Below are 17,290 nucleotides of genomic sequence, written 5' to 3' on the forward strand. Positions count from 1 at the left end.
GAGGAAGCTGTGGAGGTCTGGTTCGCAGAGGAAGAAGGAACATTTTTTTTGAAAGGTTAGAGACGTTGCAGGTTCGCTGTAATAAATGTATCCAATTTAGAGGGGAATATTCTGAGTAATAAAATATTTTGACATTCAAATTTTGTTTGGTTCTAGAGGAGGCTAAGAATTTTTCAATAAATCCTCGTATTTGTACATTTGAATCAATACTGCTCCCTATTTTCAACTTTCACAAAATTTTTGTGAAGAATATATTTCATTATGAATTATAGGAATCAATACATTTTGTTTCTTCCTTGAAATTTTACATAAATATTTCAAAAATCTACTTTGAATAAATATTGTATCTGCACAAGGTGTTGAATAGTATTGAACTTTAATCTAACGTTTCTTACTTTTTATTGAATATACGTTGAAAAATCACATTAAGAAAACGTTTTTTATTGGTATTCACAGTAACGTCTCGTTGAATGGTTTCTTATTCTAACTCGATGTGCTTTGTGCTTCTTATTAAATATACGTTGAGTAGGCACGATAAGTACACGTTTTGTATTGATAGTTACAGTAAATAATTGAATCATATAAGTTGATTAAAGGTGAAAACAACGAACATTTCAATCCCCCCTACCATATGAAACTTCTCCTATACAATAAAAATGTCCTCACTGAATCTTACCAAGAATTAATAATCCCTGTGCCTGTGAACTATTTGAATACTGAAACATGTTAACAGTAATCCCTGTATGCATATTCGATATAGAAACTGCTGATTTCGATATCGACTGGGCTTTGAAGTAGAGTGGAATAGCTACGTATGTAGGTACGCTTTAACATATCATTAATACCCTTCTGCGAACGCAAGTATTATATGGTCTTTAATAACCTCGCATTCCGTGATTAAGAGTCGTCACTAAGGTTTAAGGAATATGCATAGTGGTAGAAATGTACGGTCAGTGGGGTGGTGCAGAGGGGGTTTAAGGTAGGGGAGGTATCTTATAGATTTGGACGGAAAAGATGTAAAAGGATGACCCTTCTTAATGCGATATAATTTGCGAGAATGAATAACCAAAAAAAGAAGTGAATTTTGCACGAATTAGAGTGAAAATAATTTATATTTCTTCGTTATGAGACAAAGGTTTACGATTTAGGCAAGCTTCCCCCAATAGGAGCAATTCTATTCATATGAAAGCGTTGAAAAACTTTTGTGTGGGGTTTCGCTGTTTACATCCTCGTTTGTGCTTCGAATTCTGTGCACTCCTCTTTAAGCGTCCAATTAATGATAATCTTATGGCTTTCAATGAAATCAAGGCAGAGATCCACTCATTTGACACCATGTTCATCTAGGGCCCCTCTATTGTAGAAAAAATGTTGTGAAAATAATCATAAGGATTTAATGATAAAGTTTTATCTATAAGGATTAAATTCCAACTAGAAATTTATAAATTAATGATGGAAAAGTTATAAATACCAATAAATATTGAAGGAGACAAAGTTATCGAGGTGATTTTACATAATAATATGGTAAAACTACATAGGAAAAAATTTTTGGTAGCATCAGTAAAATAGAAAAAAAAATTGAACTCATTCTGTCTGGAATACAATGTGAAAAAATGAAAATGCCAATGTTATTACCAGACATAGACATAAAGACATGGACTGTGCCTTCCCTTTCTATCTATGCATGAAATACGGTCAAACAAAGTGACAGAGAGAAACGCACGTCGGGCATGCAGTTGTCTCTTTCTAGAATATTGATTGGTCCACACTCACCTCTATGTGAACAAAAAAGAGAAGGTAAATACCCGACGATCATTTCTCTCTTTCTATAAAAAAAGCCAATTTCATGCTGACATTGCAAAAAACATTGATCAAGCAACTGAAATTTCATTGAATTTATACAGAAAATAAAGTATGCATTCTCATTTGAGCATTTAGAATTTTTCTTCTTTTGAAAATCTATTTCAGCTCATAATCGAGCATAGTTGCTGGTTGAGAGATTTTTTTGGCTTTTAATCCTTCAAAACCATCTTCAGACTAATATTGTAACCTTTTCACTACCTGCTTCTGTATTACACATACAAAATTCTTGGAATGAATTGTCGGGTTCTGAGAAATTTTAAATCGGTTTTCGGTCACATGAAATGTAGCAATATAATTCCAATTTTTAGAGTTTTCACAAATCAGGATCAGGGAGTGGATACAAATATAATGAGACTACTTTTCCAACTCAGTAACTTGTTGTAATTCGTTTAATCAATAAAAATACTATAAATAAGTCACATAAATATTTTTTTGATCAAAAGGTACATCTCCTGACTCATCTCGAAATTGTGCAAGTTGTTGGCGTCTCCCTGCAGCCTCATGAGAAGTCCACCAAAAGAAACATACGCCGACAATCTTCTTGACTGGTCGCTCAGATCATCATCGCCATCTAACCTATACACTTTTCCAGACATTACGTAATCGAAACTGTCGGCCCTAGATCCAACGGCCTCCACTTGTGCAGCATCCCAAAACGCGCTATCAGGGTAGCCATCCTCTCTGAGCGTGGTAGCCAAAACCAATCGGAATTTGTCACCCAATTCCATGGGGTATATCCAGCTGTTTATGTCCAATATCAGGTCCATCTTGAAGGATTCACTATCGCAGTGTAAACGGGACACCCTGTCGAACTTCTTGCCTTCCGCGTCGATGTCCTTGACGTTGAATATGTCTTCAAATATAACACCGGCCATTTTCGGGAAACAAACAGACAGAAATTTCTTATATTGAACGTTCAAACGGTAGTGATCCCTTGACTCGACTGACGTATTGTCTGTAATGCAGCCCACTTATACTACTACCCTTAAAGGTACTATTTCTACCTGAAGAATGAACACATGCGCATCTTAAATTTGACCCACTGATGGGAGTTTGATGCTTCATTCACTTTTATTTCTTCTCCTATTTATTGTTTATCACTTTTACTTCTCTTCATTGTTCTAGAGAAGAATTTATTAATGTTTTATAAGAGTTTCGCTTATCAAACAACATTGATTGAGTTATTTTGTATTAATTGTATTTTATTATGCTACTTTTTCTTTTTATAACATGTAGTTTTATAATTTGTGGTTGTTCTTTAACCAGAAATATTGAATAATCATTGTCGAATAAATTTTTGGAGAACATTATACTGGTATATGATGAGATTAACTTTTGAAACACTCGATTGTGTGAAGGAGTTTCATGATAATTAATTACATCAGCGTAAGATTGATGTATTCGGGAAAATATTTTGCCTCTTTTTCAAAAAACTTCTATTCTCATTCTGTATCTCTCAAATTTGACAATAAAAGGGAAAACGTTTTTATTTCGTTTCTAAATTCGAATCTCAGTTCGAATTCCATCATCTTTTACGTCTTTAGACGGAGTCTACGAGTTCTTGCCTCTTCAACTGACAGGATTTTTGCATGATATCACGTAGACGGAAAGCAATTTTATAAATTTGACACACTTGTAGATAATGCAGGAGAAACAATCATATATGACGGGTAATCTTTGAATTGTTCTTGAATTATTGCTGGGCTCGATTTCATACTCGATTATACTGCCATTTTGTATTCGTTTGTTGGTATGTATGAGTATTATTCCATCGCGAATATCCTGTTTTAAGTGGAATGTTCTTTTATGGACAATAACATGACGTGAAACCTAGGCGATAATAATATTATTGATATTTATTGAACACTTATCGAAGCGTTTTTGCCAGCTTATTCAAATTCAAAATCTGAGAGGTCACCCATCCAGATATTCGACGAACTCTGCTTCGTTACCGAAAAATAAATAATTTCTTGGTATATATTTCCAAACATACAGCTCGGATATTTTTGAGAACTAGAAAATAACATTTTGAATATCCGTGCAAAATTTGAAAGTCGTCTGACGAATGGTTTCCGAAATACAGAATTTTGTTTTAATTCATTTATCATCATCGAATAGGTACAATATCGAAAGAGAAAGTATGAACTCTACTAAATATGTGACAGAAGGACAATATTCACCATTTGAAATGAATTGTCCATTAACTTGGTAGTTCCAAGAAATGGTCCAAAATCCTCACAGATTTAGCAATCATTAGTTTCTCATTAGAATGAACCGTAATACAAACAGCGATGAATGAATTCGAATGAACCTTTTGAGAAGGTCGTGAAATACGTGGAATACTATCAAGTAGAATATTACTTTGTAATTAATGCACTTATATTCTTTTTCTTTCTCTTCTTCTTTTTTTCAATATAGAATTCGAACTGACGACTTTTAAATGCCATTATATTCACATGTAACGAATTAATTTAACGATGTAATGTTATAGAGTCCTTTTAAAGTGCGATCCAAAACAACTTGAAATCCCTTCATTTTGAAGAGTATAGAGGTTTCTTTAGAAAAATAAAAGTTTTCGAATATCTGATGGTTCCTGGAATGTATTCGAATTATTTGTTTAAAGTCAAATGAGAGCAATTGATAATGTTCGAAATTGATAATAGTCATTATATCGATGAAAATGCTTTGGTGAAAAGAATCAAGTGAAATATGATATAATTGTAATCCACTTGGGATTTTTACTAGAACTACACAGACGATTGTTATGACGTTATATGGACACTTTGACACTCGATAAAAATGATGGTTAATTCAATTCCAGTTATTTATTTTTAAGTATCAACTGCAGCTTCTTCAGGAATCAAGACTGAAATATAAGGAAAAAAATTTTCAGTGGAAGATGTCATTTAGAAGATACTTCTGTATGACATTTGATGAACTTCCTCTGGCTCTTTGTTAACAATTGATTGAGAATGTTTTATTGCGTCACTCAACACCCCATCGAAGGCCAGTTCATTTGAAAATACAGACTGAAAGTAAAAAACGCTGTTTCAAAGACCTCAATGTGAATTTCAACAATGAAAATGCTCTGATTTTCCCCATAGAATAGAAATCTCCTTTCAATTAGCCCGAGTACGTAACTGATTCAGTTTCAAGATTGTAATAGCGGCCAACTTGGAAACAGCTTCTTCGAACAACGAGTGGTCCAAGTCGGCAAGTTGGGAGGCTGTACATATGAATGTATAATGCGTTTGCAGATGTGGCACCGACAGCATTGTTGGTCTCTAATGTAGATTATTGATTCAGTTTCAGGATCCGGAGGTTCTGTGCGTGTGTTAAACGTTATTGGGGGGCGTATGGTCACCAGCCAACCCAGATTGCTTCTCGTAGTTGGACAAGGGAATTCGGGATCATTCCACCAAGGTTCGTCGAAGGAAATTAGGAAGGTTCTGAAGACTGCTTAAATGTTTCTATTTAATGTGTGTTATGTTGATGATTTTCGAAGAATAGTATGATATTAATATCATCAATTAATGAATAAACAAAATTATAAATCCTTCTCTTTGAAATATTCACATTTTTGAGCCATGTTGAAAATGTGAATGAGAAATTGAATTAATAAATGTACAATGCAAGAATGAAATCTTTTGCACAGTGAGTTAAGTAAGCTTAATTAGTTATTAGTGAAGTATAAAAATTTTCATATTTTTGTTCTTCCCCATTTACATATTATGAACAATAAACGAATTAAAGTTAACATTGACAAATAAACGTTTGAAAAGGAAGATAAACTTCGTTCACAATAATAGATTATGTTTAACTATGTACAGCAAGCAGTGTTTCAAAAGCCAAGAATGAACAACATTTGCAGGAACTCAATCAGTGGCGGTTCCAGGAATGATTTTGGGAGGGCAAGGGCATAATTTTATATTTTAAATTCTGTAAGGTTTCTGTTGATATAAAATAGGTACATCTTTATGATTGACCCCGTCTTAATGGGAATTTTTCGAAGTTCACATTTCGAGTCGCGTATCTTCCAGAAAATACATCACAGATCGGAAAATGATGCACATTCCGAAGCAGCAATTCTTCTTATAATAAATCTAAGAACTAAAATGATCTCGAAGCAACCATTCGGTCTTGACGATTTTTTACTCCATCTTTTTTGGAATTTTTTTAAGGTCAACTTTCGACACGCGTATCTCCCAAAAAAGTTATCGTAGTTCTAAAGGTGATCTATATTCTAAGTAAGCAACTCTTCTAGTAATAAATCTCGAAATTTTATCGACCTCGACTGAAGAAGCTGAAGCCTATGGAAAAAACATCAGCAAAAATACTCAACATATATTATATATTCTTTTGAATGTAAGCAAAACATTTTTGGTTATCAAACAATATAGCATATGTATGAGATTTAGCAAAGGTTAGTGTAATGGGGGGCCATACAATTTGGAGTATGATACAAGAGCTTAGGGAAAAACCTCACTAAAAAAGCCCTGTCTTCCTGTGAGTAGTGTAGTGATGACAAATATATTTACAAAATAAGCTTTTAATACTGAAGGGCTTCTTTTCCATTGATATAAAAATTCCTTTATCCTCTTTCCATTTCGAAATTATTTCTGAAACAAAGAAACAGAGCAGAAAACGAGAACAAAAATGAATAATAAAGCTTTCCTCAAAACTTATTCGAAGACTTGATGATGAATGAAGAAAAAAAAATTATAGGTGCATAACTTGTCCTTCAATTGCAATGGGAGGAATATCATCTCTGCGTCAAAAACCTTCTGCTGATCTTGGTGGACGATCACCCTCGTCGTTAGAAATGCCTTCAGTAGTCAAATTAATAAAAGCCAAATCTTGCTTTTGACTGGGAGGGTCTTTCGACCAGGTCCAGTCTTCCAAGTGATGATTCTTCTGTTCTTCAGTTGTTCGAGGAACGCTACAGGACCCTTATGTTGGGGAATCATCTCCCATAGATATACCAGTGGTTATTCAGTAGAAAATTGAAAAAACGAGAAAGAAATTCAAAAAACTTCTGACACTTTATCGATTATTTGTATTAAGTACAACATAAAGAGCTGGAACTCTTGACTTGTTCCAGAACATGCTTAAAATTTCATGTTTTCACGTAGTTTTTCTCCAGTTGCAGCATCATTTTTGCATGTTGAAATGTCAATCTCCGAATACAGCGACGTACATCGCAAACAAATAATTTTTTTAGCCTACGTTCATCGTAGAATAACCGTGACATTTTTGCTCTTGCATTACCACCATTCCAAGAGCCTCTCCTGATATGTTACAGTCGTTAGTTACAAACCAGGACGTCCGTTTCTTGAGTTTATCATCGTCCTGCTCCTACTCCAGCATGGAGCAGTCATTCTCCCTTAACCGTGTAGGGTTGAACTAAGAAAGGCCGAAGGGACATCCGGCACAAATCCTAGATGTAGTAGTTGTGTTGTTTCCTTAGAAGGGTTGCGTGGGAGAGACGTTAGAATGCGGTTTACACGCACGTGCTACCGTTGCTGGACCTGGCCACCCCCCAACGCCACCCCATCAGACCGCAACCCCCAGAAGCCCTCTCTTCGATTTAATGTAATATGTATATGCTTGCGTACCGACTGTGTGCCTGGCTCTATCGTATGTAAATTTCTCCAAACCTCAGTGACGCCCTAAGTGCGGGATTCAAGGTGTTTGGATAATTCATTGGAGGAGTTGGGGGGCCGTTTGGGAGGAGAGAGAGATCCTGGACTTGAGTTATTGTTGCTCATGGTTCATTTTTATCGATGACCTGATTTTACTTGATGCTTTCCTAGAGTTTCATTGATAAGCAATTTTTTGAATATTTTTGTTCAAAAATGATTCTTTCGGGTTCTTTCAGATGTTCATCATTTTAAACGAAAGAATATAGGATATTTTTACCACATTATTCCACTTCGATTCAATCATCAATCCAGTTATTTCACTTTGAGACTCTAAAAACTATTTACTCTCCAGGATATAAGTTCGGAACTGGTTTCTGTTGATTAGATAGAAAGATCAAAGTAAAATCATGGATGAATACATTTGATGAAGTATTCATTTACTGCCTAGAAAAAAATTAGAACAATTTCAATATCCTAACACATAGGATTCGTTCAGAAACTCACTCTACCCATCACTTTCAAAAGTGATTTATCTTCAATCTAGTTAGCCTAGACCAGTTCCATGCATAAAAAAAATATTGCGTTACCATTACAACGAACAATAACTCATTAAAAGTGTCAGTGTGAAGTTTGAGGTCAAGAAGTAAACCAGAGTTACGCAATAAATCAAAAGAAAGAAGATGTCCACCGAAATTGTGAAAATCGAAAAATTGGAGTATCTAGCCATCATCAAGTACCTGTATTTAAAAGGGTTAAGAGGTAAGCAGATTTACGAAGATATGCTTAATACCCTTGGTTATAAATGTCCTTCGTATGCGACCGTGAAAAACTGGACTGCAAGCTTCAACAGAGGTAAATTTTCCATTGAAGATGATAACCAATCGGGAAGGCCAGTTTCTGTGTCAGTCCCCGAAAATATCGATGCAGTTCATGACATGATTTCATCAGACTGTAGAATTGGGCTAAAACGGATATCTGAAGCACTGAATATTTCACACGAACGCGTTCATCATATATTTAGTTGACGTCAATTTGGATATGAGAAAAATTTCTGCAAAATAGATGTTTGAATGTTGACCAAAGGCGTGCAAGGGTAGAAGCATCGCGTACGATCTGTGCTCGATTTGAAAACGATGTAGACTTCTTAAACCGAATTGTTACTATGGACTTGGGTACATTTCTACGATCCAGAAACAAACCAACAATCGATGGAATGGCGACACTCTGGTTCTCCAAGACCTAAGAAGTTTCGTGTCCAAAAATCTGCTGGAAATGTTCTTGCTTCAGTTTTTTGGGATTGCTATGGAGTAATCATGATTGATTTTTAGGATAAGGGTAGAACAATAACCGGAGATTACTATTCGACATTACTGACCACTCTACGGGAAAAAATTGAAGAGAAAAAAGGCGGAAAGCTATCCAAAGGTGTTTTGTTTTTGCAGGACAAAGCCCCTGTACACTAATCACATATTGCCATGCAAAAAATTCGTTATTTAGGGTTTGGATTATTAGGAAACCCCTCTTATTCACCAGATTTGGCCCAATTTGACTATCATCTCTTTCCTCAACTGAAAAAAGTTTAAAAGGTGGTAAATTTTCTTCCAACGAGGAGTTAATGAAAGCTGTGGAGGTCTGGTTTGCAGAAACACGTTTTTCGAAAGGTTGCAGGTTCGCTGTAATAAATGTAGGTATCCAATAAGAAGGAGAATATGTTGAGTAATAAAATATTTTGACATTAACATTCAGTTTAGTTCTATAGAATATCCTAGTATATTGAATTAGTTCATCCTTTCAACGCAATTCAAACTCTAAAAGAGTAAAAAAACTTTCGGAATGCCAGTGGATTCTAAGCAACACAGTTATGTGAAATTTCAAATGGTTTTCACCTTGATTCTTCGTTGCTATGAAAAAGAGCTGCGAAAAGTACCATCCGTTTTGGTTTAGCTTTCCTAGTTTTAGAGACCCCCTACTGGACATAGAATTTCGGACATCCTGTACATACTTTGCGAGAAGACCATTGTAATATATAAAAAAATCATGTGATCACCAACATGCATATACCCTCAGACCAAAAATTCGAAAATTGTGTAGATACATCAGAGAAGTTTTCACTGAAAATGTTATTCTTTTTTTTGTCATGCTCATATCCAACAGGAATTGTCTCCATTCGAAAATCGCATTTTCACGAATTGGGGAAAATCCTCCACTTATACATTTCATCCGGCAAATACTCCGTGACAAATTACATGAAGATATATCGAAGGGAACGATAAAAATGCTGAATCAACAGTTGGTTGGGGGAGTTCATACAGCCATATCAGCCCCAAGCATCAGTTTAGGACGTGAGTAGAGCTATTTGCCGGGATTCAACACAGAATTGAGTCACTTTTTCGAGGTTTATTCTGATCCGACCTGCGTTATAAATTATCATAAACATGAGTTCAAGTAGTTCTGCCATCGCGGGGTAGGGGATGGTAAGCTTTGAAATATTGTTCACTAGAAATTCGGATTTGGAAGGCAAATTTTTTGGATTAGAATTCGGTTGGATTCAAGGTGTATTGGTTTTGAAATCCAGAAACCTAAATGTTTGGGCTCAATGTGTTGAAAAGGTAGAATTTTTGCAAAATCTGGAAGATGCTTATAGCACTAACCCCGGGTTTCATGAAGCTTGATCGGTGAATCAACGCTTGATTGACGAATAGACGTCAATTTGTTTTCAATCGATAATTCAGTCATGATCATTCAGAATATCATTTTTGCATCAAATTACGATGTTCATACTACCATTCAATTATTCTCAATTGCTTCTTCTTCAATATATTCAGGAATGAAAAGGTTCCAGTGATTTTTTAAAATCGAGTGATTTCAAATCGTTGATCGGACAATCAAAAATTCATGAAACCCGCTGTAAAGGATCCAGAAAATATTCCATCATATTTGTATTGAATTGTAACAATTTGGGTGTCCTAATTGTTCTATATTTATAAATAGAATTCTTCTCAGTTGTCCACTGTCGAAAAATAACAGCTCCTAACAAGACAGCTGTCAAAATGGCGTGATATTAAAACAGAAACCGCTAATTGGAAAATTCGATAAACTTAAGGTCAACAATGTTTCAAGTTGAATATCACTCCCTACTAAGAATGCTTTAAGAGAGTAACCAGATTTCAAATGTGGCTCCTGAATTTAACAGTGGCGTACATTTCACGAAGACTTTAAAAACTGTTGAGCCTTATTTCATCTTTGTGTGCGTATTGGCTGAGGACTCGTGTGACTCATGGATCAACACTTCGCCTATCCGGGCACAAATCGAAAACTAAACTGTAACATGCACATGCACCAACAATTAACCTGCCGAAAGGACTTCTCGGCTACGTTCCCCATCAGATCCACGACAACTCGTTACCCGCGCTGTCATGGTTTCGCTATCACATCCATTGAATTTCCCCAAGTCCGCAGACTGAACTGTATAATAGTTATGGGGAGCGCAGAGTGAATGCGGCACTTACCAACTACTCATTACACAAACTTTTAAGTTAGATCCGGGAGATTTTGCCACTTTCGCGGTGTAAACATATCGTGTAAACGCTCGGGGGAATTCTTGGGGTGTCTGGCCGAAGTGGAGCATGCATTCGATAAGGCCTTCGTGACGAAATATTCAACAGCGAGAGGGAAAAACGGATCTTTTCTTTCTACCTCTTCGACGGTTAGTCCTGGAACTCGCAATAGGGTAAGAGTTGAATTAGGCGTCTCTGACATGCAGTACATAACCTCTAATATCATTTATTGAGGTTGAAAACAACATAACCTCAAACGTCAGTCTGAACCGTCATCGTTAGCTACGATTAGTTTTTTTTTCGAATAACGATTATTTCCAGAATTGAACTTTACTAAAGTCTCGTCTCGTCCACAGTAAACCCAATCTGAAATTATTTTTATACGGTTCTGTTCTCTAAAATTTTCACATTTGGGTCGGTATAAGTAAAAAAAAATACAATGAAGCTATAAGTTTTCCACTTATAGTTGGGGAGCCGATGACCCAAAGGAAGCTACTTTTCAAGAGACTGACAATTCGAACTGGAAACAAGGTCACAGCGGTCCTTTGAAAATGCAAAAAAATCGTTACTTGTACATACTCGTGCTTGTCAGATTTTCATACGAATGGTTAATCTCGGTGTTGCAGACGTGTTGACCCATTAATCTGACACTTTTCGGACAGGATTTTCTCAATCTGAGAGTTTGAAAAAAATAACAAGGCATTTTTTAAAAGTAACTCCCTTCCTGTACTTCTAATCATTTCTATATTCATCATAAAAGTTGTAGATATTAAAATTCAATACAACTTTTTTCTGAAGCAATTTTACATACTCTTGACCGTTTTCGAGTTAGAGAACGATAAGGGCGAGGAGCTTAGCTGCACATGCGAAAGGCCAAAGACAATGTAGAAACCCAGGCTAATGAACATTCATCGCCATATATCTCAAAAACGTTCAGACGTAGAAAAAATTGTTTCGAACAAAATTTGTCGAAAATGTTATGCTCTGCAACATTTATGAAAAATGCGAAAACAATTTGAAGCCTAGGAGAGGAGATAATTCAAAAAAACTGATTTTTGTGAATTTAAGGCCAATTTTTATTGTTTCGACTTGCTGAGACTGTCAGATTATATCATTTGCGTTATTCTTGAATCATTAGCTTCAGCATGAGAGAAAAAAAGCACCGCGTTGGAAAATGTACACGTGACGATTTTTCTGCAAGTTTGGCGCCCTCCAACACATTTTCGTCACGCTTAAATTGTCAGTTTAAGAGGTTTTTCTTTACTATTCAGACAGGCTGTCCTAGACAGTTCCAACTAGATACAAGAGTAATTTTTGGTAGAGATATACTACAGGATCTAAAGTATCTCGCCTTATATTAATCTATCACGCTCCATTAAATCCCGCATTTCCCTCATCATCTACAATGATCATTCGTATATTTGAATAGATATTGTTGGTAACAGACGTTACAGTAGCGGGTTGTTTAGTGTTTTCTTATTCAACGTTTATGTAATGTTTCTAACTTCTGATGAATATACATTAGGAAAGCACCATAAGAATACGTTTAGTATTGGTGGGTAAAGTGACTAGTTGATTTGAGGTGAAATCAGCGTTACAATATTCAACGAGCGACTTCGTGACAACGTCTCCTAGCACATTTTTATATATAATACATTTTTAGGTATTCATTTTACACACTTTTTCGCATATATGAAAGTACTAAAGGTTTTTTAGACTACCTTTCTAGTAGAGCTAGAAAAAGCTTAGAAATTAAAGAGAACCCAAAATTCACAAAGAAAGTGGATTTGAAAATATAAACTGAAAAAAAACTCATAAACTTCAAAATTGATTGAGTTTGTAATGGAACAAAAATAAAAAAATCGATCAAAAATACTTGATTCTCCCTTCTCCTATAAATCAAAATACGAAAAGGTGTGGTTGTTCATGAGTTTAGTCAGTGATATTCATCATAACCTGTTTTATGGTTTGCTTCTGAATTAAGGGATTTTGAAGTAATCCTTTGCCCAATCAAATCAAACAATTAATCAAAGATCATTCCAAACGTGGCTCAAATCATAAAGTCGATTTCGTATAAAGACAACATGACAGAACGCCAGGTTAACAGAATGTCGAAACAGTCTGTATATACCTCGAAATCGATCTCTGTCATTATTCAGATTCCTCAATCATATCGGTTCCTTAGGGCTTCATTATGCATCCATCTGCACTTCAAATGCAAGACCGTTTCCGAACTGGAGAACTTGAAACTTTTGATCTGACATACAATAACAACGTGAGGAATTGAGGAATACATATTCAGGGAAACTGCATGTCCAAGTGGAGTGGATGTTTCAATATCAGACTACTGACTACTTACCCGGTATTGACGATAAAGCCAGCGGTGTGCTTGATTTCCAGAATATACTCACTCATCAGGATTTGATATACAACGAACTCGTTCTAAATAAAACAGAGACTGAAGGGAAGTTCTTTAGAAGTATTACAAAAACTGTTACGATAAGACCTTAATCACTGGCTTTGTCCCCCGTTTCCACCAGAACTAACACCGAGAGACCTTTTCTGGTTTTACAGTATGACGGACGAATATCTATACTTCATGGCAAATATAATATGAACTTACTATCTTTCTCCTCCCCTTTAAGATAAATATTGGATTCCTTCATCGACAAACAAAAGCAGATAGAACTTTTATTTTCTATATAAAAAATTGGGAACCACAATGAGCCTTTCTTTATTCTCTCAAATGTTTAATTCTGTACGTGCAAGAATGATGAAAAATTGAATATCACAAAACCTTTTAATTAGAGGCATTAGGAAGTTTATGTTGGGAACCTTGTAGAAATTGAGTAAAAATGCGTCAAAATATAAAATGTGAATTTCTAGAACTTGTCTTCTGAATAACTAATTTTGAACCAGATCTAATAACCATACTGATAAATAAATAAATCATATCTCCATTTTCTGTGAATCATTAAACAAAAATGAAAGAAGTCGATTTTCCGATTTTGAGGACTCGCTAATTGGAGGTTATCATGCAACCTAGGGCACATATTGTCAGGGAATTATTAATGAGGAACGGCCAAGAAGCTCGTAGGGTATACTTATAGAAATTACCTCTGTTAGAATTAACAAAGCAACACTTTATATATCTTCCACACATATAAAATATTCAACGGTTGAGAATTAATGACATGTTGAATTTGTCGGTCTGTTAGCGGGTTCAGTGGCGTAGGAGATTGTGCATGAATCCTTATTTTCTGCAGCTTACTTGCTCTCTGAATACTCAATCTCAACTCAACGAAATAGTCAAAAATAACAATGTCCAGTCAGAAAAGGAACGTGAACTTCTTTCTTTGGCTCTGAACCTTTCTGTGGTATAGGTTAATGTACCTACAAGAAAGAGTTTCAGGCGAAGAAAAATCCTTAGGAAAAAACTCTTACTGAAACTTGGGTGGGAACACTCCAAAAAATTCCTTGGGAACTTTAACACTGAGTATCTGGATCTCAGCCATTGCTAGAAAATGTTCAGTTTTTTATTGTGAATTACCAAAAATTAGTTGATTAATTTGAGTAAAAGAGAGGAAAATTTCAGACAAGAATTTTAAAAACGGACCATCACATCGTGTACCTAATATATGTATCGCCTATTTGTTACATCTTCAACTGCACAGTTTATACTCAATTATTCGAACTTTTTTGTCGGTACGCCACTGAAATCTTGATGACATGTTGTTATTTACTGGTTCACCAGTAGATATCGATCTCATCAAAGAACAACCAACTTATATTTACAGTAATAGAGATTTCTCACACTCCTACTGATTTTCAAACTCAATATAAAATTCCTGATGATATACAGGTGACTCAAGTTAACTTAGTTTGAAATTCTTGAAGATTGGTATGATTAGATAGGTGCAACATCAAGGTTACCTTGAAAAATTCAAGAAGCGTAATTGTAGACCGAAAACAAATTTAGTTGAGTCCATGATTTTTGGGGCGCATGCATAGTACTTTTTTCAAACAAAGATCTAACTCAAATTGCCTCTTCAGTTTCCAGCAAATCAATTAAGATGTGAGAGCAGAATAAAACAATGATTTATCAGAAGTTGTAGAGCATATATAAGAACTCATAGTTCTGATGAACACTTTTTGTGAAATTTAATTGATTTAGTTTTAAATTGTTTTTCATTCTCATTTTATTTTATGATTGAATAACACAGTTATGTAATCAATATAATGTAATAAGTTATGAAGTAAATATCAAGTCTTTTGTAACAAAGGAAAGAAACCCTTGAATGATTTGAGATAGGCATTTATTTTCAGTCATTTTCTTAATTACAAAATTACTACTAAAATGTAATTAATAACTTTAAATGCACTTAGATACATTGATATCACAACAGTGGGACTTAATAATGAAAGAAAATGAGAAAAAATAGCAATTTCAAGATATCGTCTCATTTTAAATTCCTATCACAGCTGATTCAAGAGTTTTATTTCTTTATTACACATACTAAAATTCACTTCATAACTTGAAATTAACTTTAAAAAGCTCTTATACATGCTCTGCATCTTCTAAAAAAAGATTGCTTTATTTTGCTTGCATGTCTCATTTCATTACTTCAATTTTAAAAATAAAAGTTTCAATTAGACAAGGCCTTGACTCATTTTAATTGGATTTCATTTTGTATTAAACTGGAAATACAGTGATTTATACCATTTCGGAATCTCAATGAAACAGGCATGTTGTTTTTCACATTGCCACTCATCTCACCATATTTTTTTGACACCAAAAATAAAGAAGCAGAAAAATTAAATTAAAAAAAAAAAACTATACATGCACCCAAAAAATTATAGGTCACATTCGATAGCGCATAATATATTCAGATTGAAAAAATTTTTCATTTGGAGTCTTGCCACCGAAAAGAGTGTCAAAGGTTATAATTTTTTCGACCTTTCGAGAATGTCGATAATGTCCATAACCGGGGGACATTCTGAACTAAGACTTATTTTTCTGAGCCACCACAACGTCCTCTACTCATATTATCCATTCATTACGCCACACCCTGTGTAATAATTCTGCAAAATATTCTATTTCAACTGGACCTTGTATTATGAACCAACCAATTATTATCAGACTAGTACTGAGCTTCGAAAAGCACCGGGCAAAGTCAGTCCCTGTCTATAAACTATACTTCACAACATATTTAACAAGTTTAACGCCATTATTTTATACATGCTTATCGATCACAAAGCATCAATTGTTAATTTAATACGTTTATGAGCGGGCAACGTAAGCCTGCTGATGCATGGTACTGATAACTGATTTTTTCTTCTGTGGATTGTTAACCTCTGAACCAGGAACTGTAGCATTTTCTCGGATGGAAATGGCCGGCGAGAAAATAATTACTGTAGCAAGGAGACGGAGCTTGTGCACCTGAGGAATCCATAAAGTGTCAGCCGGAGAATCATAGGTTAAACTGTCGACATCTCACTGACATAATCGCTGATTGGTGTTCAAGGCGATTTCCAATACACAGCGGAGCTGATATTGATAGAAGATTTCGATGGAACTGATTGTCGCGGCTCTAAATTGGATTTTGAGTTTGATCGTGGATTACACAGTGGTTGTACAGGGTGTCTAAGTAGCAACACGACAACAATATTTCTGAAACCTTTTGAATTTTTCTCGTTTAGCTAAATTCACTGCATTATAGTTGGGGAGCCGATGATGCTAAATCGGGATTTACTCGAGTGTCGTAGAGAACTAGTGGATTTTGAAGATTAGATGGTAGAAAGAAAAAAGGTTTTATGATGTATGCACTTTCAGCGGTGGGGAAAGCGTCTGCAGGTTTTCAAAGATGTAAAAAAAATCGTAAGTTGTACATATCCGAGCGTGTCAGATTAAGATATTTATGTCCTACGTCTGTCAGATTTTTAGGGGACATGCTAATTGGACCCAAAAGAAGCTACTTTTCAAGAAACTGACAATTCGGACGTGACGCAAGGTCACAGTGGTGCTTCAAAAATGCAAAAAAATCGTTAAGGGCCAATAGCTTAGCCACACATGCGAAAAGTCAAGGTCCTTGTAGAAAAGTTACTTTTTCAAAATTTATAGAAAATGTTATGCTCTACAAATTTTATAATGAATGCGAAAATAATTTGAAGCCCAGGAGAGAAGATAATTCAAATAAACCTATTTTTATGATATTTAAGACCAATTCTTTT

The 17,290-nt window shown here is 35.1% G+C and overlaps 1 protein-coding gene across 1 annotated transcript; it reads right to left on the minus strand.

Annotated features, from left to right (window-relative positions):
• Positions 1-2,276: 2,276 nt before the first annotated feature.
• LOC123317608 (DNA-directed RNA polymerases I, II, and III subunit RPABC3-like) lies at positions 2,277-2,947 on the minus strand. Its single transcript, XM_044904212.1, has one exon. The coding sequence runs from the start codon at positions 2,733-2,735 to the stop codon at positions 2,277-2,279; it is 459 nt and encodes a 152-aa protein (XP_044760147.1). The 5' UTR covers positions 2,736-2,947.
• Between the last annotated feature and the right edge of the window lie 14,343 nt (positions 2,948-17,290).

This window comes from Coccinella septempunctata, chromosome 7 (genome assembly GCF_907165205.1).
Source record: "Coccinella septempunctata chromosome 7, icCocSept1.1, whole genome shotgun sequence".
Lineage (NCBI taxonomy): Eukaryota > Metazoa > Arthropoda > Insecta > Coleoptera > Coccinellidae > Coccinella > Coccinella septempunctata.

Bases quoted from the DNA above. Each gene is read 5' to 3' on its own strand.
- LOC123317608 (XM_044904212.1), bottom strand. From the start codon at position 2,735: ATGGCCGGTGTTATATTTGAAGACATATTCAACGTCAAGGACATCGAC.